Source organism: Salvelinus alpinus, chromosome 9, assembly GCF_045679555.1.
Source record: "Salvelinus alpinus chromosome 9, SLU_Salpinus.1, whole genome shotgun sequence".
Classification (NCBI taxonomy): domain Eukaryota; kingdom Metazoa; phylum Chordata; class Actinopteri; order Salmoniformes; family Salmonidae; genus Salvelinus; species Salvelinus alpinus.
The window spans coordinates 62,786,742-62,810,812 of record NC_092094.1 but is presented as its reverse complement, the minus strand read 5'-3'; the positions used below and the strand labels follow the sequence as shown (position 1 = coordinate 62,810,812).

The 24,071-nt window shown below is 42.8% G+C and overlaps 2 protein-coding genes across 3 annotated transcripts in view; both read left to right on the top strand.

Moving 5' to 3' along the window:
• Nucleotides 1-7,748, top strand: part of syt12 (synaptotagmin XII) — a 37,928-nt gene extending 30,180 nt beyond the window's left edge. Inside the window, exons 5-8 of the mRNA XM_071326885.1 lie at nucleotides 3,365-3,580; nucleotides 4,962-5,082; nucleotides 5,484-5,617; nucleotides 5,948-7,748. Of these exons, the coding sequence (XP_071182986.1) occupies nucleotides 3,365-3,580; nucleotides 4,962-5,082; nucleotides 5,484-5,617; nucleotides 5,948-6,121 (645 nt within the window). The 3' untranslated portion in view covers nucleotides 6,122-7,748. The remainder of the gene's footprint in view (nucleotides 1-3,364; nucleotides 3,581-4,961; nucleotides 5,083-5,483; nucleotides 5,618-5,947) is intronic.
• Nucleotides 7,749-7,993: 245 nt separating this feature from the next.
• cat (catalase) lies at nucleotides 7,994-23,165 on the top strand. Of its 2 annotated transcripts, XM_071326883.1 has the most exons (11): nucleotides 7,994-8,185; nucleotides 11,589-11,760; nucleotides 15,940-16,050; nucleotides 17,045-17,175; nucleotides 17,451-17,555; nucleotides 17,885-18,010; nucleotides 18,775-18,966; nucleotides 19,751-20,173; nucleotides 21,242-21,349; nucleotides 21,557-21,634; nucleotides 22,038-23,165. In XM_071326883.1, exons 1-11 carry the CDS (start codon nucleotides 8,120-8,122, stop codon nucleotides 22,098-22,100), a joined length of 1,575 nt encoding a protein of 524 aa, XP_071182984.1. In that variant the 5' UTR covers nucleotides 7,994-8,119; the 3' UTR covers nucleotides 22,101-23,165. The 2 variants fall into 2 exon arrangements, with proteins under 2 accessions (XP_071182984.1, XP_071182985.1); XM_071326884.1 differs by lacking the exon at nucleotides 11,589-11,760 and having other exon boundaries at nucleotides 8,022-8,185.
• Nucleotides 23,166-24,071: the final 906 nt, after the last annotated feature.

Here is a 24,071-nt window from a genome sequence, read left to right as displayed (position 1 = left end):
TTTTGTTGTTGATTTCTCAAAGCAGGAATTTGCACTGCTGTGTACAAAGATGTCATGTTTCTGAGTCTACCTTTAACTAGGCATATACTGTATGATACAATGTATATATTGAATACCAAATACCCTTTGGTATTTTGTGCGATGCACTTGAATATTACTTTGTTAGGAGCAGTTGATTTCGAGTTAACCTTATGTGAACCATTATAACTATTAGTAAAATCTTTATAATTTGTTAACGTATCTATCATCGCCAGTCATTTAAATCATGAACAACGGACCACATGCATTTACTAAATTTTAATCCCGCTACGTCCTCAGGTGAGCCATCAAACAGGCTCTTTTGATAGCTCTGATTCTCGTCGGATGTAGCAGGGTTTATAAACTCACTGATTACAAAGGGAAACCCAGCCATGAGCTGCCCAGTGAAGCGAGCCTATCAGACGAGCTAAATGCCTTCTATGCTTGCTTCAAGGCAAGCAACACTGAACCATGCATGAGAGCAACAGCAGTTACGGACGACTGTGATCTCGCTCGCCGTAGCCAATGTGAGTAAGACCATTAAACAGGTTAAGGTAACCTGTCTAAATGACTACCGCCCGTAGCACTCACATCTGTAGCCATGAAATACTTTGAAAGGCTGGTCATGGCTCACATGAATACCATCATTCCAGAAACCCTGAACTCACTCCAATTTGCATACCGCTCCAACAGATCCACACATGACGCAATCTCTATTGGATTGCCTGGACAAGAGGAACAATTATGTGAGAATTCTGTTCATTGACTACAGCTCTGCATTAAACACCATAATGCCTTCCAAGCTCATCACTAAGGTCAGGACCCTGGGACTAAACACCTCCCTCTGCAACTGGATCCTGGACTTCCTGACGGGTGGTGAGGGTAGGTAACAACACATCTGCCATGCTGACCCTCAGCACGGGGGCCCCTCGGGTGCATGCTTAGTCCCCTTCTACACTCTCTGTTCACCCACTCCAACACCATCATTAAGTTTGCTGATGTCATAACAGTGGTAGGCCTGATCACCGATAAGACCGCCTATAGTGAGGAGGTCAGTGACCTGGCAGTGTGGTGCCAGGAACACAACCTCGCCCTCAATGTCAGCAAGACAAAGGAGCTGATCGTGGACTACAGGAAACGGAGGGCCGAGCATGCCCCTATCCACATCGACGAGGCTTGAGTGGAGCAGGTCGGATGTTTCAAGTTCCTCAGTGTCCACATCACCGGGGCCAAGTTCCCTGCCATCCAGGACCTGAAAGATCCACCAAGTCTGGAACCAACAGGACCCTTAACAGCTTCTACCGCCAAACCATAAGACTACAAAATAGTTACTCAAATAGTTACCCAGACTATCTGCATAGACCCTTTTTGCGCTAACTCTTTTGACTCATCACATACGCTGCTGCTGCTGTCTATTATCTATCCTTTTGCCCTAGTCACTTTACCCCTACCTATATGTACATACTGTATCTATCTCAATTACCTCGTACCCCTGCACATTGACTCGGTACTGGTACCCCGTATATACAGTGGGGAGAACAAGTATTTGATACACTGACAATTTTGCAGGTTTTCCTACTTACAAAGCATGTAGAGGTCTGTAATTTTTATCATAGGTACACTTCAACTGTGAGAGAAGGAATCTAAAACAAAAATCCAGAAAATCACATTGTATGATTTTTAATTAATTAATTTGCATTTTATTGCATGACATAAGTATTTGATACATCAGAAAAGCAGAACTGAATATTTGGTACAGAAACCTTAGTTTGCAATTACAGAGATCATACGTTTCCTGTAGTTCTTGACCAGGTTTGCACACACTGCAGCAGGGATTTTGGCCCACTCCTCCATACAGACCTTCTCCAGATCCTTCAGGTTTCGGGGCTGTCGCTGGGCAATACGGACTTTCGGCTCCCTCCAAAGATTTTCTATTGGGTTCAGGTCTGGAGACTGGCTAGGCCACTCCAGGACCTTGAGATGCTTCTTACGGAGCCACTCCTTAGTTGCCCTGGCTGTGTGTTTCGGGTCGTTGTCATGCTGGAAGACCCAGCCACGACCCATCTTCAATGCTCTTACTGAGGGAAGGAGGTTGTTGGTCAAGATCTCGCGATACATGGCCCCATCCATCCTCCCTTCAATACGGTGCAGTCGTCCTGTCCCCTTTGCAGAAAAGCATCCCCAAAGAATGATGTTTCCACCTCCATGCTTCACGGTTGGGATGGTGTTCTTGGGGTTGTACTCATCCTTCTATTCCTCCAAACACGGCGAGTGGAGTTTAGAGCAAAAAGCTCTATTTTTGTCTCATCAGACCACATGACCTTCTCCCATTCCTCCTCTGGATCATCCAGATGGTCATTGGCAAACTTCAGACGGGCCTGGACATGCGCTGGCTTGAGCAGGGGGACCTTGCGTGCGCTGCAGGATTTTAATCCATGACGGCGTAGTGTGTTACTAATGGTTTTCTTTGAGACTGTGGTCCCAGCTCTCTTCAGGTCATTGACCAGGTCCTGCCGTGTAGTTCTGGGCTGATCCCTCACATTCCTCATGATCATTGATGCCCCACGAGGTGAGATCTTGCATGGAGCCCCAGACCGAGGGTGATTGACCGTCATCTTGAACTTCTTCCATTTTCTAATAATTGTGCCAACAGTTGTTGCCTTCTCACCAAGCTGCTTGGCTATTGTCCTGTAGCCCATCCCAGCCTTGTACAGGTCTACAATTTATCCCTGATGTCCTTACACAGCTCTCTGGTCTTGGCCATTGTGGAGAGGTTGGAGTCTGTTTGATTGAGTGTGTGGACAGGTGTCTTTTATACAGGTAACGAGTTCAAACAGGTGCAGTTAATACAGGTAATGAGTGGAGAACAGGAGGGCTTCTTAAAGAAAAACTAACAGGTCTGTGAGAGCCGGAATTCTTACTGGTTGGTAGGTGATCAAATACTTATGTCATGCAATAAAATGCAAATTAATTACTTAAAAATCATACAATGTGATTTTCTGGATTTTTGTTTTAGATTCCGTCTCTCACAGTTGAAGTGTACCTATGATAAAAATGACAGACCTCTACATGCTTTGTAAGTAGGAAAACCTGCAAAATCGGCAGTGTATCAAATACTTGTTCTCCCCACTGTATAGGCAAGTTATCTTTACTCATTTTGAATTTATTCCTCGTGTTAATATTTTTGTCTCTGCGTTGGTGGGAAGGGCCTGTAAGTAAGTATTTCACTGTTAGTAATAATGTTTATAAACTAACCGGCCGACCTGTTTAGTCCTATGTTTGTTGTGTTGTTTGGAATAATCCAGATCTATAACTAGCTCACTAAAATGTTTTGATTGTGATGCAGGTCCAGAGGAATGCTTTCACAGTCGTGTTCGACGAGCGTTTCTCCATAGCCCTGGATCCATCTTGTTTGGAGGAGAACAGCCTGCGCTTTGCTGCATTCGGCATCGACGCGGAGGAGAGGAACATCAGCGCCGGCCTAGCAGAGCTCAAGCTGTCGGACCTGGACCTTTCTATCAGACCCTTCAATGCCTGGCTCTACCTGCAAGATGTTAACAAGGTAAAATCAGCACCTTTGGGTTGATTGTAGTATTGCCTTAAGGTGCTGATGGCCTGTGGACTGCCGCCTACAGCACACATTTCTCAGTGTCGGCGTGGGTTGGAATCTGGCCCACTGCCCATTTGACCTTCTCCTCCTGTCTCTCCCATTATCTCTCGTCTGTCTACCCTTAACAACAACAAAACAAGTGTCCATTTTGCAGTTTCACATGTTGAGCTTAAATTTCACGTGAAACCATATTAATACATGTATTACATTTAGAGTTGTCATGTTAACACCACCTTTCCACCTGTGAGGTGAAAACATGGTGTCACTGTATAGCCTAAAAACATGGTTCAAACTATAATTTTGATATCATGGATGGTCAGACCTTGCATCCATAGTGTATGGATTTGAGTGGTTGCATTTCTCCTGCCCCATCCCTCAGCTGTTTACTGAAACTGTGGCGGGGAGAACACTTTGCTAATGTTACAGTTAAGAATTGCCGCTTTAAACACCTTTAATAGAGTAAAAGTCTTATTATATGTTGCAATCCTCTAGTGAGTTACTTTTGTGCCATTAATATCAAGCAAAACTTCTGAAGTTGAGAACAAATTTATTAGTATTGCAAACAAAAATAATATTGAAAGAAAAACATAAACCCAAAAGTATTGATAGCAAAACAAAATATTGCAAGGAAATCATTTTGAAATGCGAGAGCAAATGAATTGTAAATGGATACAGAAAAATAGTTTTCGGTAAAAAAAATAAGATAATGCAATTAAATAAAACACCTCCCCTCTTTCCTGCAATTCTCTCTATCTTTGGTTATGTTACCCTGGCCTTTGATTTAGCTGAAAATGCAACTACTTTCCAGCAACATAGCACCCTGCATCCCACTGCTGGTTTGCCTCTGAAGCTAAGCAGGGTTGGTCCTACTCAGTCACTGGACGGGAGACCAGATGTAGCAGGAAGTGGTGAAAATAAACATATGAAAAGTAAACATGAAAACAAAATGTCACGTGGGGGAAATTATTTTTCACGAAGGAAAAACACATGACAAATGTACATGTGAAACTTCACAGGACTTTGAAAACCACATCTGACTCGTGAATATTTCTAATGTGAATCATTTTTTTCTCATTTGAAAATGTTCACATGATTTGATCACACGTGTCCGAAAACCACGTGTTTTTTTTTCATGTGATTTTTGTAAGGGTAATAAAGCATATAAAATATACGTTTTAAGGTGCTGATGGCATGAAGCGGAACATGAGACATGGAGATAGGTGGCTTTCTGAGGATAAATCATGGAAACAGTTTCATTTTTATAGAATCGTCAGTGACTGTCGTATCTGTGCAGTGTGCAACAATGGCCTCTTTTGGCTTGTGTTGTCTTTAGGCCGTGGATGCAGTTGGGGAGATTCTGCTGTCCCTCAGCTACTTGCCCACCGCTGAGCGCCTTACAGTGGTGGTGGCCAAAGCAAAGAACCTTGTGTGGACCAATGACAAAACCACAGCAGGTGACACTACTTCACAGCTTGAGCTCTTATGTTTGTCTCTATATTGCATCCTGTGTGAGCACCTATTCACATTAATACTACATATTACCCAGTCATTCAACAATTTATCTTTCTATTTTGCTTTTTGCAAAGTGATTTGCCCCAATTATCACTAGAATTTATGACTGAATGTCTCAAAAAGTGGGTAGATTTTCATCAAATGAAATATTTACCATCACTTTACCTCCATTATGCTAACGTAAAAAGTTAAATATGAAGAACAATGGTGTCGCATGCGTTAAAACATCTCTTTTTTTGTTTTACTTTTATCACTGTCTACACACACAGACTAATATTTCCGATGACACTTTTGGAATTGAAATTGTTTGTGAACCAAGCTGTCACAATCTCTCTGTTAATAGATCCCTTTGTCAAAGTGTACCTTCTGCAAGATGGCAAGAAGATCAGTAAGAAGAAGACCTCTATGAAAAGAGACGACACCAACCCCATCTTCAACGAAGCCATGATCTTCTCTGTGCCTGCTGTCGTCTTACAGGTGACACTGGGAAGGGATGGTACCATGGTAGGGAATAGACAGCTGATAGGATTGTTTAGTCAAATGAAATTTGCTCTAATCAAATGACATTTGACTTTCTGGTGGTATTTTGGTTGAGCTGTTGTTGTTAGACTGCATTACCACTGTGAACCACATAGGCTTCACTGTTGACCCTCTCTGGAGTACTAAAGTGCACTAATCTTATAGTGAATACAGTTATAGTGGTCAACTGTTTATTGTGATCAAATTGTCCTGTACTGATTTGATTACTATAAGAGGATTGCCCTGTACTATGTTGGGACTGGTGCTGACACTGTGCTCCCTCTTCAGGAACTCTCCCTGAGGATCACAGTGGCGGAGGGCACCGACGACGGCAGGGGCGAGAACGTGGGTCACGTGATTATCGGACCCGAGGCGAGTGGCATGGGCATCACCCACTGGAACCAGATGTTGGCAACACTGAGGAAACCTGTGTCCATGTGGCACCCTCTGCGGAGGACCTAGTACCCCTCCATCTCCCTCTGTACCATACCTCCGGTCACCAGGGTTGGGCTCAATTCCAATTCAACTCACTCCATTCAGGGGATACATTGAAATTTCAGTTTGAGAATTGAAAAAGTGCCATTTATTTTCAAGGAGGATTTTCCACTTCCTAAATTGAACGAATTGGATTGGTGTTGATCCCGACCCTGCCGGTCACTCCTCTTTGCATGGTGCCTACTGTAGTACTATTTTACTGTCCTCCAGATAGGGAGAATAAAAAAGGAAGGGGTAAAATAGCTTCTTTTTCAGGAAACTAGTCATTTGTCTTTTGAAACCAGTCTTACTCTGCACCTAGTGGTATGGGAGACTAATTGGGAGGTGGCGTGGTAAGCTTTATCAGATTTGCTTGTGATCATTTGTAAAATGTGAGAGTGACAAACTTTTCCTAGTATGGTTTTTGGTATGTATCATATCTTCTTGTGCTTTTTAAAATCCAGGTTCTCAAATCCAGGTGATATCAATTGTAATTTGTAGCAATTGTAACAGGGTGCCCAAATCTGACCTAACAGGTATATAGGTACTATAACTTGTTGCATTGTACGATTTGTATCATAATAAATGCAATACAAGTTGCAATGTCATTCTGATAAAAACAGTGTTAGGAATGTAAATAATGTACAACTGCTTTGTTTTAGTTTTATTCATTCAAATATGAATATATATTATTATGTTACTATTATTATGGTATAATGTTGATAATTAGTGTGCACTTTCATTGCATATTCATAATCATCAAAAAGCCAATACTAGAGTTACACAAACACATTATCAGGTGAATATTAATTCAGTAGATCGATTTGCTATTTACTATGTCTTAAAAGGTATGTCACCCAATGCATTCCACAATGAAGCCATATCTCATGCTTATGTAGCCCTTATAAACGTGTAATAATTGTTTGTGGATGCATTTAGTGGTCAGTTTTACCCATTTTATCCTCTATCTGCTTTAAACTGCTAAACATAACCTTCTGGACTCACTTTTGGAGTAAGAGCACCATATTATCTAGGTGAATGCATAAAATACTAAAATGGGCTTTATCGATGTTGACCTCGACAACCATTACTGTTGACTTGGATGTAACTGATTATTTCACTTGGTTGCATTGTGAGGGGATGCAATGAAGACCTTTATTTGCTATCTGTAACAATTTGGCAATAATGTTTGTACAACAGAATGTGAATTAACAAGTGACCTCCCCTTGCATTGTATAAACAGGTCAGATCGCCCTTATTACCTGGCAAATGTGATTTTTATTAATTCAGTGCAAAACTAACCATGCGTTTAAAGGCACAAAATACAGTATTGTCACTAAATAACCTCAACAAAAATTCTAACAAGAAGCTTGTTAAATGCTGCATCTGGGCAACCATTCCTTACCACTCCTTTGCATTCCACAATCAACAATGTGATGCAATATTTCCTACTGTGCCAAATTCATTATTGAAGCAATATTTTCATTTAGCCCACAGTGAGCATTTGCATTTTGTGATCGATGCCATGCATGCACTTGTTTAGCACTAGTTATGGTTGTGCCACCAAATATGTGTATTGTGTAAACATTGTTTCAAATATAAGAAATGCAACAAATGGCCTGGTTTGACATGTTTGTGCTATGCTATCTATGATTTTGTTATCTCCCCGCTTCTTTCCCTTTATCTCTCCCTTTGTTGCCCTTTGGTCCGAAAGTAGCTAGCTAGCTAGGTCATCCAGTCAACCGAAATGCTAGGTTATTAGTCCAAACTGAAACGGGAGTTTCTATTGGAAATATTTTGAGAAGTCCCGCCCCGTTTCGTTCCGTTAGCCTCCGTTTAAGAAACGTTTTGCAACAGAATCGGCGGAATGAATATCCATTAGCCAAGGAGGAGGAGCCAAGCCGTACAAAGTACATAAACTCTGCTATTTAGCTAGCAAGCATATCAATTTTTCACGCATTTGTGGTTTAAAGTTTTGTTTGCACGATGGCTGATTATAGAGGGAAAGCAACCGATCAAATGAAGCTATGGAAAGAGGGCCGAAGCGCTCAGGTTTGTCCATTTCGATGATTCATTTATATAGACGCGACGATAATGTTGCGCAGTTCAAGCAAGGGGAGTTTGTTGTGAAATGGGTGAGAGGTCATCCAGGGTCCTATTCGTGTCTCCTGGCTCGACAGTTGGCTGCATCAGTTAACACATTTACTATAATTTAAGAACCCTGGCACTATACAATTCCACAACATTTCGTACAAAGTCAACGCACATTTGTGTCATTTCTGGTCGTGCATGGGGTGGGGGGTCAGGAATTGTTAGATGGCTGCTGCTGTTAGCTAACGTTCGCTTAGCACTTGCAGGTTGAGCTCTTGCATTTTTATTTATTTTTTAGAATAGAATACTTCTAGCCACAATAATCTGATTAGACGTTCATTACATTCTCTCTAGTCGGAACGCGGCTATACCACGATCAGGAAAGCGCGGAGCCGGCGTTAGCAACTCATTTAGTATCACATTTTATTAGTCACATGCGCCGAATACAACAGGTGTAGGTAGACCTTACAGTGAAATGCTTACTTATGTACAGTAAAATAACAATAGCGAGACTCTATATACAGGTGGGTACCGATACAGAGTCAATGTGCGGGGGCCCCTGTTAGTTGAGGTAGTATGTACATGTAGGTAGAATTATTAAAGTGACTATGCATAGATGACAACAGAGAGTAGCAGTGGTGTAAAGAGGGGGGCAATGCAAATAGTCTGTGTAGCCATTTGACTAGAGTCTTATGGCTTGGGGGTAGAAGCTGTTTAGAAGCCTCTTGGACCTATATTTGGATCTCCGGCACCGCTTGCCGTGCGGTAGCAGAGAGAATTTTAGGGCCTTCCTCTATGATATGTTATCTTTGGTATGGTATGCATTCATTTGTGGATGTCAAGCACCCATTTCGTATGACAAGTATATGCAAATTAATAAGTAGTTGCAAGTTAGCTAAAATGCTAAAGTTGTCTGTGATGAGACCAAGTAAACGCATGGCATTCTTTCATTAGCCGTATACCCAGCTAGTAATGAGGAATCGGCCAAGGCCGGAACTGATTGAATCGGCCCGGAATCAAAATGAATGACTCCCCAGAATCGGCCCGTTTCAGTCGACCAGTATTCAGCCGACTTTTTTTTTTGGCATCTTACCAGAATCCCCCCAGAAGCGGCCCGATGCATATGTAAATAAATGTGTACAGCTATATCGGCATGCCGATGGCACGCTTCCTCAAAACTTGCGAACTCATGGAGTTCCTTCCACAACGTTTTTAATGCTTATTAATTGCCTTGACAAAGTATCAAAATACTACACAGGACTCTTAAAGAATTTCATTTAAATGTTTATTATATTTTTTGATCAAAGAAACAATGAAAAAATATGGAAAATTAAATAATGAAATGTTAACTATATAAAGCAGCCCGTGTAATCATCTGCCAGAGTAGCACCAATCGGCCCGAGCCCCAAGTAATACATTTGGGCCAGATAACTCACATCGGAATTGGCCCGAGCTCAATCCCTGCATCCTAGCCATAAGTAATACTGCCGCAGGCGGCCCAGACTCGGGCCACATGACGTTGGCCGAGTTTGACTCTCAGCCGAGTGCCCCAACTCTCAGACGGAATCGGCCCAGATCCACTGTGCTAGCTTGGTATTTACTCAGTCTGTCACTAAAATTCTAATGGCTTTATATAAATGTACTGAAAGCCCAATTGTATGAAAACTCCACGAGAAAATCTGTTGGCCAGCAAGTGGGAGGGTTTTCAGCGTTTTGAATAAAAATGATTCTGGCCTCCGGAGTGGCGTAGCGGCCTAAGGCAATGCATAGCAGTGTTACGGCGCCACTACAGCCTGGGGTTCATGTCATTACCTGCTGTGACCGGGAGTCCCATAGGGCGGTGCACAATTGGCCCAGCGTTGTCCGGGTTAGGGCAAGGTTTGGCCGGGGTACTTTAATTGGCTCATCGCACTCTAGCAACTCCTTGTGGCGGGATGGGTGCCTGCAGGCTGACGTCGTGGTCAGTTGAACGGTGTTTCCTCTCCTTAAACCTCTCTGGGATAGGGGTCCCGCTAGCGGGACAACTTCCGGTGAACCTGGAGGGCGCGCAATTCAAATAATCATAAAAATTATGGATATTGAACATTTATCTACATACAAGTGTCTTATCAGTAAAAAACGTACATTCTTGTTAATCTAACTGCACTGTCCGATTTACAATAGGCTTTACAGCGAAAGCATGCCATGCGATTGTTTGAGGACGGCGCCCCACATCAAAATATTTTTCCACTAGCGCAGGTTTCATAAATTCACAAATAGCGATTTAAATATTCACTTACTTTATGAAAATCTTCCTCTAATTTGTCATCCAAAGGGTCCCAGCTACAACATGTAGTTTCGTTTTGTTAAATAAAATCCTTCTTTATATCCCAAAAAGTCAGTTTAGTTGACGCCATCGATTTGAGTAATCCACTCGTTCAACATGCAGAGAAAGGAATCCAAAAAGCTACCGCTGAACTTTGTTACAACAAGTCAAAATACATTTCTATTTCATCCTCAGATACCCTAAAATGTAATAAAACTATAATATTTCATACGGAAAGTATGTTCAATAGGAAAATTATATTAGCAGGTTCTCTTCGTCGTGCGCGCATAGACTGATTTCCAAGTCTGTATCCCAGTACTAAAACTCATAATTCTTCCTCGTTTGGGAAGAAACAAGCCTGAAACCTTGAACAAAGACTACTGACATCCAGTGGAAACCATAGGAATTGCATACTGAGAGCTAGATTACATTTGTTTCCCTATACGTTCTAATGGAAGAGGATGACTCTAAAAATTCTTTTTTTTTAAATCAGGGTGGTCTTTCTTTGGATTTTCTCCTACCATATCTATTGTGTTATAGTCTCTTACATTATTTTAACATTTCTACAAACTTCAGAGTGTTTTCTTTCCAATGGTACCAATTATATGCATATCCTGGCTTCAGGGCCTGAGCAACAGGCAGTTTACTTTGGGCATGTCAGTCAGTCGGAAATAGAGGAAAATGGACCCTATGGACCCTAGAAGCGTGGTTAGGCAGGTCATGTTTCGGAGGACGCATGACTCGACCTTCGTCTCTCACTAGCCCTCTGGGGAGTTGCAGCGATGAGACAAGTTCGTAATCATGAAATTGGGGAGAAAAAGGGGTATAAATGTATTCCAAGCGTGCAAGGGAACCATGCCTGCAAAGCCCATTTCTTAAGTCTGAATTTGCCAATATTGAATTGTAACAATAGCATGAATGAAGCAATGAGGCCGTGATTGTAAATAAGAATTTGTTGTTAACTGACTTGCCTAGTTAAATAAAGGTAAAAAATATAAATAATTTGATCATTCAATGTCTTCGCTATGTATAATGTCTATTCCATTGCTTTCCCTTCAGAGGCCAGACACCCTGACCACAGGGGCTGGTCACCCGGTAGGGGACAAGCTGAATATAATGACCACAGGTCCCCAGGGGCCCCTCCTGGTGCAGGATACCCCGTTCATAGATGAGATGTCACACTTCGACCGTGAGCGCATCCCAGAGAGGGTGGTGCACGCCAAGGGAGGCGGTGGGTGTCCAGCACTACCAATGAATTTAAGACTGGCGCTGATTAACATCAATGCAATATATACTGAACAAAAATATAATCGCACATGCAGCCGTTTCAAAGATTTTACTTAGTTATAGTTCATATAAGTCAATTGAAAAAAAAAACATTAGGCCCTAATCTATGTATTTCACATGACAGGGGATACAGATATGCCACACACATGGTCTGCGGTTGTGAGGCCTGTTGGATGTACTGCCAAATTCTCTAAAATGATGTTGGTAGAGAAATTAAGTCAATTCTCTGGCAACAGCTGTGGCGGGCATTCATCTTGTCAGCATGCCAATTGCACGCTTCCTCAAAACTTGAGATGTATGTGGCGTTGTGTGACAACTACACGTTAGTGGCCTTTTATTGTCCCTAGCACAAGGTGCACCTGTGTAATGACCATGCTGTTTAATCAGCTTCTTGATATGCCAAACCTGTCAAGTGGATGTATTATCTTGGCAAAGGAGAAATGCTCACTAACTAGGGATGTAAACAATTGTGCAAAAAAAAAAAAAAAAAAGCATTTTGTGCACGTGGAAAATTTTCGGTCTATTTTCTTTCTGCGCTCATTAAACATGGGACCAAGACATTAGATGTTGCGTTTATATTTTTGTTCAGTATATGTGTCAAACTGTTTAGACAAGCAGAAATGACAGAGCTGGAAAGACAGTCAGACACCACTAGATGTTTTACCTAACAGTGGAGCTTCACGTATTGGTTGGAGAAACACTACCCTGTCCTAGACATCTAGTTATCAATTGTGGGCCTACTTTTGGGTCTACGCCAAAACGCCAACTGTAAGCGGCTCTCCAGTCTAATATTATAAAGACCATGATCATGTGACAATCTGTTGGCCCACTACACGAGGGGTAAAGTGCACCACATGTATGGCTTTATTTGCAGGTGTTTACTCACTAATCTTCCAAGGAATGTGTACACAACATGGTGAAGGCAGCACATTTGTTTGTGAAGTTGAATATAACCTCACCTCATTTTGTCTAATGACATGTTCAGTGGTTGTCTTTTGAATACTCGTTTTGATGTATCACTATGGGGATTCGCCAGGATCACCAACTCTTGGAGGGCCTGTCAGAAGCGTCTGTTGCAGACAAGTAGGTAGTGGCGAAGAAGGTGAAATCACTCACTTCCTTATAACGAGCCACTCGCCCACCATGTGGTCATTCATTCTTGTGAAAAGCATTACTCTCTCTGCACGATTGATCCCTGTTTTCCTGCTCAACTGCTTACAAGCGAACCATGAAGGATATCACTGCCAACCGTAGGTCTTCAGAGCATTTCGAGAGGTTTTGTACGGACCGAAAGGTTTTCTACTTTCAGTCTCCCTTGGTAGCTAGCTTCACGGCAAGCTATTGAGACTTGGTTAGCTGCAAGTCTAACTCTGTTAGCTCACTGAGATGCAAGCTAACCTCACTAGCATACCTTACCTGCAACACGGTAGCATTGCTAGCTCCCTTCTCTCGTCTAGCTACGTTCATCCTTCTCAGCCTTAAGGTTCCTTCTGTCATGGGAGCACGTTACCTGCGGGCTAACTCTGCTGCTAGCTAATGCTCCACTAGCCTCGTGGTTATAGCATTCTACTGTGCTCATTATTGCTAGTTATTAGCCGCAGGGGGAAGGATACCCACCTTCTATGCATCAATTGCCTGGGAAAGGAACATGCCCAAGAGGCACTTTATGACCCTGAGTCCTGTGAGCACTGCTGACTGGGGCAGGTCTGAGGTTTAAACGAGCATCTATCTCGACAGCCCCTTTTGTCTCCAAGCCAACAGCGAAAGCTGACGCTCAGCTCCACGCAACCTAGCGAGGTCATGGATAGCCTCGACTCCTTCCCCTCACTGTCTCCATTGGAGTTTGGGCTCCTCCGTGCCCGTTAAGGGGCCTATACAACGAGAAGAGACCGGTCTCATTCAGCCGCGGTAAAGCAACTCCCGGTGGTACCCGCATGCCTCAGGGAAGCTAAGAGCTCATAGGACAAACCCCTCACTAGCAAGATTCTTGCTAGGGGCACCCCAAGCCTGAACATGCACAATATGGAGGAATTTAGGTTTGGTTACGCTCCCACAGTGGCGCCGTCTCTGGCTTAGTCCCTCGCGTCGTTTTACTAGCGACACTGGCACCTCACTCGCTAGAAAGATGGTCCGCTTTACTGCCTCAAATTTTTTTCAGTAAACGTACTTGGCCCAACAAATTGGCCATCAATGTGACCTTTTTGAAAAATTGTTGGCTTATCATGCTGATCTAATGGAGGTGGTGGGGAAACAACTGGACTCAGACACCCTAGATCCAGATGCCTGGGAGGAGATTTGTGTGATTAGACTTAAACCTCTGTGCCTCCCATAGTGCCATTTAAGGCTGTGGTCGTACCATGAGCCTAGCGCTGGTGGGAGAAGGGGCTGAGCGAGGACGGCGCACTCGCCAGACGTCAGAGCCTCAGACAATGATCTGGTACGTTCTGTCTTGTTTATTTTATTCATACTTTTTTTGTTTTACTGCAATTGGTTCAGATAACCGGACATCCCCATCAGTTGGGAGCAAGAGGCTGGGGATATCTTCGCTCTTGACAACCCTCCATGGAACAGGGCCAAGACATACCAGTTACATAGGTCTTCTACTTCCTAGCATTAGGAATACTGTGCTGAGTAAAAAATAAATAAAAGACAGGCCCTCGAATGTTGGAGAGAGTGCCAGCCTCCTCATGCACGCTCTGGGTTGTTTTTCTTGGAGAAGTGGAATGACTAAACCAACTGTTCCTTCCTACTCTGATTTCCATGGTCCTATGCTCCTTGCAGGACTTGTTGGACAGAGAAAAAAGGTTTTCTTTGTTAAGGTCCACTAGCCGCTTTCTTGGCCTGCCAAGGCCCTGACAGTGTTGCCGTTTATCCATCCCTATTATGTAGTTTTTAGGGGGGGGGGGGCACGTCGCTTACGCCCAGTTGCTAAGCCTTTAGCTAGTCCTGGGGCATGTCTATTGTGCTTAAGATATTTTCATAGCAGCGTGGAGCTGTAATATTTCTTTGTATTTTGCTTTGCTACAGCCCTTGGCACCCATAAGCGAGTGTGTGGACTGTGCTTTACCAGCACTGTTTGCGCCCTCAGTGTGCCCAGGGATTTTTCAGATGAATGTACCTAACCCCATCCTTTGGCCTAGGTCGACATTTTCTTATTGTTGCACCTTGGGGCCTATGGCTTTTCATCTGTCGCCTTCCTCAGTAGGGCGTATGCTCGTTGCACATCTACTTGGACTGAATGAGAGCTCAGGCGAGGGTGTTATGTTCTTCCCTCATTGGGCAACATTATATTGTTTTATAGTGGTGAGATCGACAGCCTTTGGAGGGGCCTGAAAGGGCCCTCTTCTACAGAGGAGTTTATATCTTGGGCACTGTTTTTGGGACACGGATTGGGCTTCCCCTCGCTTTGTTACAAGGTTTTTCCCGACTGGTTGTTTCTGCACTTTCTTGGTTCGTACTCCCTCAGTTTCGGAGCCTCTTGAAGGTTGCTAATGTTTGGACTATCGTGGCTTCAGAGAATGTTTTGCGATACAGGAGTTGGCCATATCCCCATAATGATACATCGAAACAAGTATTTGATAGAACTTAAGGTTACTTGCGTAACCCCGGTTCTCTGATAATGAGGTGAGATGTATCACCGCATTCTTTGCTGGCAAGGGCGCGAGGAAGAGAAGCATGCTTGAGAAGGACCAGAGAATGAGAGTGCCTTCTTATAAGGAAGTGAGGGGCTCACCTCATTTGCCACTCTACCTGTGTCTCCAGCAGATGCTTTTGATACAGTAGGTCCTTCCTAGAGTTGGTGATCCTGGCAAATCTCCATAGTAATACATCATACTCATATTATCAGAGAACCGGGGTTACACAAGTAACTTTGTTTTAAACTGCCTACAATGACAGTAAAGATACATTGGTTTTAAATTAGGAGTGATAATCTACGTTAGCCTAACTAGCCGTGCCATCTCTAGTCTCGGAAACCGACCCTAGGCAACAGCAGAGACTGGCGTCTGGTTTCGGTGACGGACTCTTTTGGCAACTTCGATAAAGGGAACAAAAATGTATATCTCTTAACTAGCTAACATAAAATACAACGGTAACTGACCATGTACTGCCTCTTCCTCAACAGGAGCGTTCGGGTACTTTGAGGTGACACATGACATCTCTCGCTACTGCAAGGCCAAGGTGTTTGAGCATGTGGGCAAGACCACACCTATCGCCATCCGCTTCTCCACAGTGGGTAAGACGCACCATCACTTAGCTTCTCCACTTTCTTACTGGTTACATTAGCCTACATGACATTTTTTTATTTTTTTATCCCATACTTTCCTGGTATTTAATCAAAACTTACATAGTAAAATTGTATTGAGGTTGCTCCCTCCGGCTTTTCCATAAAACTGCTACAAACACATTTACTTGTTTCCTCAAGAACATGTGTAAAGAAGAACTGTATCATGTATTTGCTACCAATATTAGCTTGTTTATGATACTTTTAGTCATTGCCTTTGGTTATGATTGTCTGCAAAATCCATGTTTGCCGATATCAGAAGAATCCTTGACCGAGTTCATGTTAACTTCTGACGAATAGAAAATTCCTAATTTGACCAAATAACACTCTTATAACAGCTCTAGTAACGCTCATAGCGGATGCCTGGACAGTTGTCTCCTGCCAGAGCTATACAAACAGCTTGTGCAAGAGCCCCATGAGAAAATGGTGTTGTCTACGTGATTGATGCTGTCGGGTGACGAGCAGTCCGTAGTGTAGTGTCCTTGATGTGCAAGTGTCCATCACTAACCCTGACCCAAAGCCTCAGTGGGAAAACTGCTGTTGCAGGAATGAAATTAGCTGGGAATCCAAAGAAAAGACAAACTCCGTAAAACAATCTGGATTAATACTTTGATACAGTTAGCCTACATGTCCCAGAAACGTATAGGCTCCCTGAACCCACTTGAAGTTCCCTGGAATCTCTTTTCTATTGAATTGACTTGACCTAGGTCTCTAGCTTTTTCAACGTTGTTTGGCATTTCTTGAGTGTTTGAAATGATACAAAATAAAGGCAAAATTCAATTACTCGGCAATTACAACATCCTAAAAGACGGTGATGTTTCTTCAATACATCATTGAATAAATACCGGGAAATAGACAATGTCATATATTTTTTTCCATCTGTAAATAATGTCTTGTTTAAACTGTGAGTTTCTAATTGTTTTTATTTTGTATCTAACTCGTGCAGCTGGGGAATCGGGCTCAGCCGACACAGTGAGAGACCCACGTGGCTTTGCAGTCAAGTTCTACACTGACGAGGGCAACTGGGACCTTACTGGCAACAACACCCCCATATTCTTTATCAGGGACGCCATGCTGGTGAGTCCAGACACGTGTGAGTCAAGATTGAGCCTGTGTGCCTAGCCAAGGTTCAGGGTGTAGTGTGTGTTACCGTGGCCAAGGTTCAGGGTGTAGTGTGTGTTACCGTGGCCAAGGTTCAGGGTGTAGTGTGTGTGTGTTACCGTGGCCAAGGTTCAGGGTGTAGTGTGTGTGTATGGGTGGATATTATGCGTTATGGTGCTATACATGAGTTAATCTCCCCGTTTTGATATGTACCATTACCGCATCTCTCTGATATCCCTTTGTCTGTGCAGTTCCCATCCTTTATCCACTCTCAGAAGCGCAACCCCCAGACTCACCTGAAGGACCCAGACATGGTGTGGGACTTCTGGAGCCTGCGGCCTGAGTGTATGCATCAGGTGCTGTAGTTGCTCCACTCTACCTGCAACCAAACCTTTACATGCACGCACGCATACACGATAGATCGATGGATGGTTTTCTGACATTGTATTTTCTGATTTCACCCCACACTAAGCCAAATTTGAGTAACAACATGCCATTAACAACTTCATAGCTTTGCCATTATGTCTAGGAATGGTGGGTGCTGCGTATGCATCCCTTTCCTTATTACATCATCCTTATATACTTACGTTTTTCTAGATCTTATTTACTTACAAATAGCTCAATTGCTAATGACTGAACATGTGTCTTTGTTCATGGTCTTCTATTTGTTCTCGTCTCTGTGAAGGTGTCCTTCCTGTTCAGTGACCGTGGTCTGCCTGACGGCTTCCGCCACATGAACGGCTACGGCTCCCACACCTTCAAGCTGGTCAACGCCGAGGGTCAGCCTGTCTACTGCAAGTTCCATTACAAGGTCGAAGCACAATTAAAAAGAATGTAGTGTACAGGACTAGTGAAATGCGCTACACTTAAATGGATAGAGGAGTCAACTATACCTACTTAACTGAAGGATACAAGAGGGTGATGGTGGGAAAGAAGGAAACGTAGTTGGAGAAATTGGGACAGGGTGAATAGTAACTGATAAGAGAATTTTGTTCTCCAGGTTCATAACCCAATTTAAATATATTACTCAGTCTGCAAACCAGAATTTGTAAGATCCTGGTCGAATGAAACAGACGGAGGCCCAGCTAAATAGTCAAAAAGGTTTATTCACGGAACGTTCTAAAATCAAGAATACAAAACAATTCATTTTATACTGACTTCTCACGCCCACATATTCACACAACCATACGCACACACACACACACACACACACACACACATACACAACAGACGCACACACACACACACACACACACACACACACACACACACACACACACATGTCCTGCTACCCAGCCGCCAGAGATTAGTGACCTTGTCCTTGAGACATACTCCCTGTTCTCTCCCAAATCTCTAGTCAGGTCGGCACCAAGCTCAGACAGTCTGTGTTTATAATACCATAAAGACATATTTTCTTTACCCTAATTCTGACTAGGACTACACATTTATTGATTATGATGTTATACATTCTAATCACTTCCGTACAATTATATGTTTCAGGGCGGAATATTCTAATCATTCAATTAACCGATAATTCTCACCTAACAGTAACCCATAGCAACCTTCCCATCTCAGACCGACCAGGGCATCAAGAACATGAAACCTGAGGACGCCGAGCACCTGGCTTCCACCGACCCGGACTACGCCATCCGAGACCTTTACACCTCCATCGCCAACGGCAACTTCCCCTCCTGGTCCTTTTACATCCAGGTCATGACCTTTGAGCAGGCAGAGAAGTTCCAGTGGAACCCCTTTGACCTGACCAAGGTACCTTAGAGATGCAATAAGCAGTAATTGCTCCGCCATTTGCCTAATTTTAAGTTTGCGACAAAGCAAGTAGTCATTGTGTAGAGAATCATTGCACCATCTAAACCACTGTGATATATATTTTCATATAAGATATATTGTATTTTCAGGTGTATGAAGCTGGTGTACTAAACCAAAAGGAAATACGCAAGAACGGGCAGCATAGAAGTAGCGCATATAGAACAGATCTACCACTTCTTAGACTTACTTTCAATGAGAAAGAACAATTTAGAACTCAATTTCTATGTGAATTTGGTCGGGTCGCCCCAAAAAGTTAGATATTGCAGCTTTATTTCTCATAATATTCTATTCAGTTATGTGGGAACCACTCTCTCTTTATAGTAGGTCCATTCCCTAACATTTATCAATATGTTCCCTTGGTTTTGAAAGAATGTGACGGGAATACCTGATGTCTTTGTACTTTCTTCGCCATTTTAACCTGCCACAAAAACACATTCCCAGAATATCCAGACATTGGCAGTACTCTGGCTTTTCCACAAGAGGGGGAACTTCCTCAACGTAAACACTGAAAGATCTGACAGTGGTCTGATATCTGTTATGTTGTCATAGCATCTGTGAGCATTAGTGTGATTGGCAACTGATTGTCATAGCTGTTATTTAGTCAGGATAATTATTAGGTGAAAATAAGGGGGTCATGCAAGCCTACATGTTCATGGAATTCTTTTGCACGGCCATGCACCTTGGTTGGCATGCGAGGTAGCTACACGTCTCTCTTACTCCTTAGGTGTGGTCTCACGAGGAGTACCCCCTCATTCCTGTGGGGAGGTTGGTGCTCAACAGAAACCCTGCCAACTACTTTGCCGAGATCGAGCAGCTAGCCTTTGACCCCAGCAACATGCCCCCGGGCATCGAGCCCAGCCCTGACAAGATGCTGCAGGGGCGTCTGTTCTCCTACCCAGACACACACCGGCACAGGCTGGGCGCCAACTACCTGCAGCTGCCCGTCAACTGCCCCTTCAGGACCCGTGTGGCCAACTACCAGCGAGATGGGCCCATGTGCATGTTCGACAACCAGGCTGGCGCTCCCAACTACTTCCCCAACAGCTTCAGTGCTCCAGAGACCCAGCCCCAGCACGTGGAGACCAGGTTTAAGGTGTCCCCAGATGTGGGTCGCTACAACAGTACTGACGACGACAACGTCACACAGGTAGAGAACCCGTGTGTTGGGAATATTGGTTATGTTATTACTAAAATGTATTAATTAATATATTTTATGAATGGGGGGGGGGGGGGGGCACCAGTTGATTATTGGACAAACATTGTATTTTAAGAATATCTGACTTATGGGTTATCTTAGCTAAGACAGAACTGAGAATAATAGTAATCATTGATTTATCTGAAGGTACAGTATATCTGATGAGCCTAGTATCAGATTTGTGAAATCGTGCAGTTTTCTAGAGCTTGTTTTGGATCAGAAAACCCCCAAAATAACAAGTAAACTACAAATGTGATAATAAAAATCAATACACAAATCAATGGTTACAGGGTAAATGATGATGATATGTAATCGATACAGGAGAATGATGAATTCAATCATTTGTTTATCAAATTGCTAGAGAATGATATTCTAATTGTGGATAGAGCTACCTTGTACACAATCAAGCTTGTACTTAACAGGTCATGCGGGCACATACTGCTAAAAAAGTATTGACTGAGTTGTGCAGTGAGCAATTTTAAAATGCAAGTTGTGGTTCAGTCCTAACATGAAGTTACTGAATGTCAACCTAAAGAGTTACACATTACACTTAATGCCAATGTATCAATGCATTAGTTACTCTCAAAGGGGGAGACTAGAGACTCAGAGATTTGCACTGACGCCGGGTGGAGCACGTCAGAACGAGGAATGCTAGCTTCTGCCGTGGAGGACAGAGCTTGGTGGGATCAGTCTGATTAAAGCCGGTGATCCGGAATCGTTAGCTCGGCTTCAAGGGAAAACGTCAACATACTTTTCCACTAACCCCAGCATTTTCATGTCTTCCCTGTCCGGTAAAGGGGGTTGTGCTGATGTGACACGAGGTTCATTAACTACACACCGAGCTGTGTGCACTGCACTGGCAGGGCCAATAATGATACACCCTATAAAGAAATCTTTGTTATTTTACATATTAAATGCTTTATGATTACAAATAATGAAATAAATATTTTATTGGTTGTTTCTTAATGCTGATTGGTGTATGTGACCAGTGCCCTGACCCTTTGTGTATACGTATTGCAGGTGCGTACCTTCTTCACTAAGGTGCTGAACGAGGAGGAGCGTCAGAGGCTTTGTCAGAACATGGCTGGTGCCCTGAAGGGAGCCCAAGTCTTCATCCAGAAACGCTGGGTGAGTTATCATCACCATCATTAAGATTGTCTAAGTCATCACTTTCATCATTAGTATCAGCAATGCTGGCTGTTATATAGTTGGTATCATCTTCCTCACTACCACAAAGGCCATCTTTGCAATGTAATGTTTAATAATCGATAGTGCCATCACTAACAACACTGTTCTGACACGCTCGCCCTCTGCTCTCACTCCCTGTTTTTCCAGGTTCAGAACCTGATGGCTGTGCATGCAGACTATGGAAACGGGGTCCAGGCCCGACTCAACGATGCCGAGCCCAAGAAGGTAAGTCCATTTGTTTGCTGTCAACAGACACCAAAGCGCATGTCAACAAGGCAACAGTTAACATGTCGTCCCCCCATGAGTGATGCAGTATAGTCAAAGTAGGAAAAGCACTCGAGTTGGCTTGTTGCAGGTGAAGAGGGATAATTCATGAAATATTTGGAGACAAATAAAGATCGAAGTGTGGTCGCATTATTTACATGAGCAGTTTTAAGTATATTGTAGATTCTTCATGAAAATCAAAAGTTGCGTTAACTAAATAGTTTCATACACATTGTATTTAAGTAGAACATTTAGTTTGTACTTTTTTTCTTTCTATTTAGTATGTGACTGTTTCTCTCAGTTCCCCTTGTAAACAAGATTGTGTTTTTTTAATAGCCTCAAATCTCCTTGTCTCCTCTCACAGGACGCTGTGAGAGTGTATACCCTTGGAGGAGCCGCTGCCATCACTGCCTCCTCCAAGATGTGATGCCTTAACTTCCACCTGTTGCGCTTACCAGCCTGCTATCCAAGATCCTACTTCTAACCGTCCGTGAATGCCATAGCTAATCATGATTTAATATTCCTCAGGCTACTTACAACATTGTTCTAACGTGTTTGCTGTCCATTTTGCCAAAGTTCACACAGAAATGTATGTAGTCAGACTGCAGCCCTATGGGAGAAGATCTGTCCCCAAACTACATCTGTCAAATATACAGGTCTGCTGTCTGAAATGTTTATGCCATTTTCAGTATAGTGATCCATCTCTTCCCAATTATGTATTGTTTGTGTGTCCATACTTCATCAAAGCCCTGATAGTTAGCTTAAAAGAGGTATGTGTTAGCCTATATGCAAAAAAATGACATTTATCCTCGTTAAACAAACCACCAATGTTTTCGAATAAGATTCATCTTTATTTCTCTTCAAAAGTGTTCCTGTGTTAAGGCCTACACCATATTCCTTGTTTATATTAGAAATAGTTTCCGGCCATCGATCGGTGAGAATGACTGTGATTGAGTCATGAAAGAATGTTTGAGTCATCGTCCTCGCAGCCAAACCAACACACCAGTGCCTTTTTGGTTAGAAACGTATCCATAGTCACCATGGCATTATAAAGGGTTTGCAAAGACTTTTATGAATAATCTCATGTACCAAATGTCTTCTGTATATTTGTGTACAGACTCTGAATCACTAAAGAGTTGTATTAGGGCTGGGGAAACAAGAACCACCACTGTTTACTGTCCTTCTCACAAATCTCCCTATTCGTTTTCTATGTTCCAGCTAAGCCCTGGACTGTTAGTGTTTCTGTGCTAGGTAGCATTCCCCATCACATCACCTATCTGAAGAGAAGTGATTTGTGATATTAATATGCAATTGTGAACTTTGAACCACAAAATAAGATGCATTATTGAGTGCTTGATCTTTCAATTTATGCTAATACAGTCGTATGAAAAAGTTTGGGCACCCCTCTGAGGCTGCATAATAATTTATTCTGTCGTCACAGAAAATGATCAGTGGCATGCCATTCCTTTTCTAATAAAAGCTGAGTACTGGGGTATTGTCCAGACAAAGATTTTTAGTGTAGCAATATTAAGTTGTATGACATTAAATCAGATGTGAAAAATAGGCTATGCAAAAATGTGGGCACCCTTGTCATTCTGTTGATTTGAATACCTGAAACTACTTAGCACTGATTAATTGGAACACAAAATTGGTTTGGTGAGTTCATTAAGCCTTGAACTTCATAGACAAGTGCATCCAATCATGAGAAAAGGTATTTAAGGTGGCCAATTGCAAGTTGTTGTTCTCTTTGACTCTCCTCTGGAGTGGCAACATGGGGGCTTCAAAACAACTCTCAAATGACCTGAACACAGTTAGTTATGATGCATTTTATTGTGTTGCTCAATTTACTTTTTCATATTTAGCAGAGAAACTAGCTACGTTAGCTAACTAGAAACTTATTCAGCCTCATCTTAGGTAGCTAGCTAACATTAGCTGGTGTTAGGTTCTAATTTGTGACTAATTTCAGGAAACGACGTAAGACGTATGCCTTTTTTGGCAAATGCCTTCTGGAACATGTGAACTTTCATGTGCCTTAATAACAAACTGTAAATACAAATAAAATGGTTAATTTACAAGCCTAGTTGGTTTAGCCATGGAAAAAGGCAGCAACCTTCCCGCTAGCCATGATTGCCCGAGATTATGAGTGGGCTGGATAATGCCGAGAGATGAGTTCGGTTTGGTCTGCCATGTAGCACGCTTCAGTCTATAATATGAGCTGGTCAGTATGTGTTGGAAATCCTTTCTACGGTTGCTTTTTTGAAAGATATCACTTAGTAGAACTGCATAAGTGTTGCTCTCCACTTTCTGGAGGACCGATTTGATATCAATGGAATTAGAGTATGATATCTCAGGGAATTGAGAAAATTCTGGCATTTGATTGCAAATATGCAGACGGAGT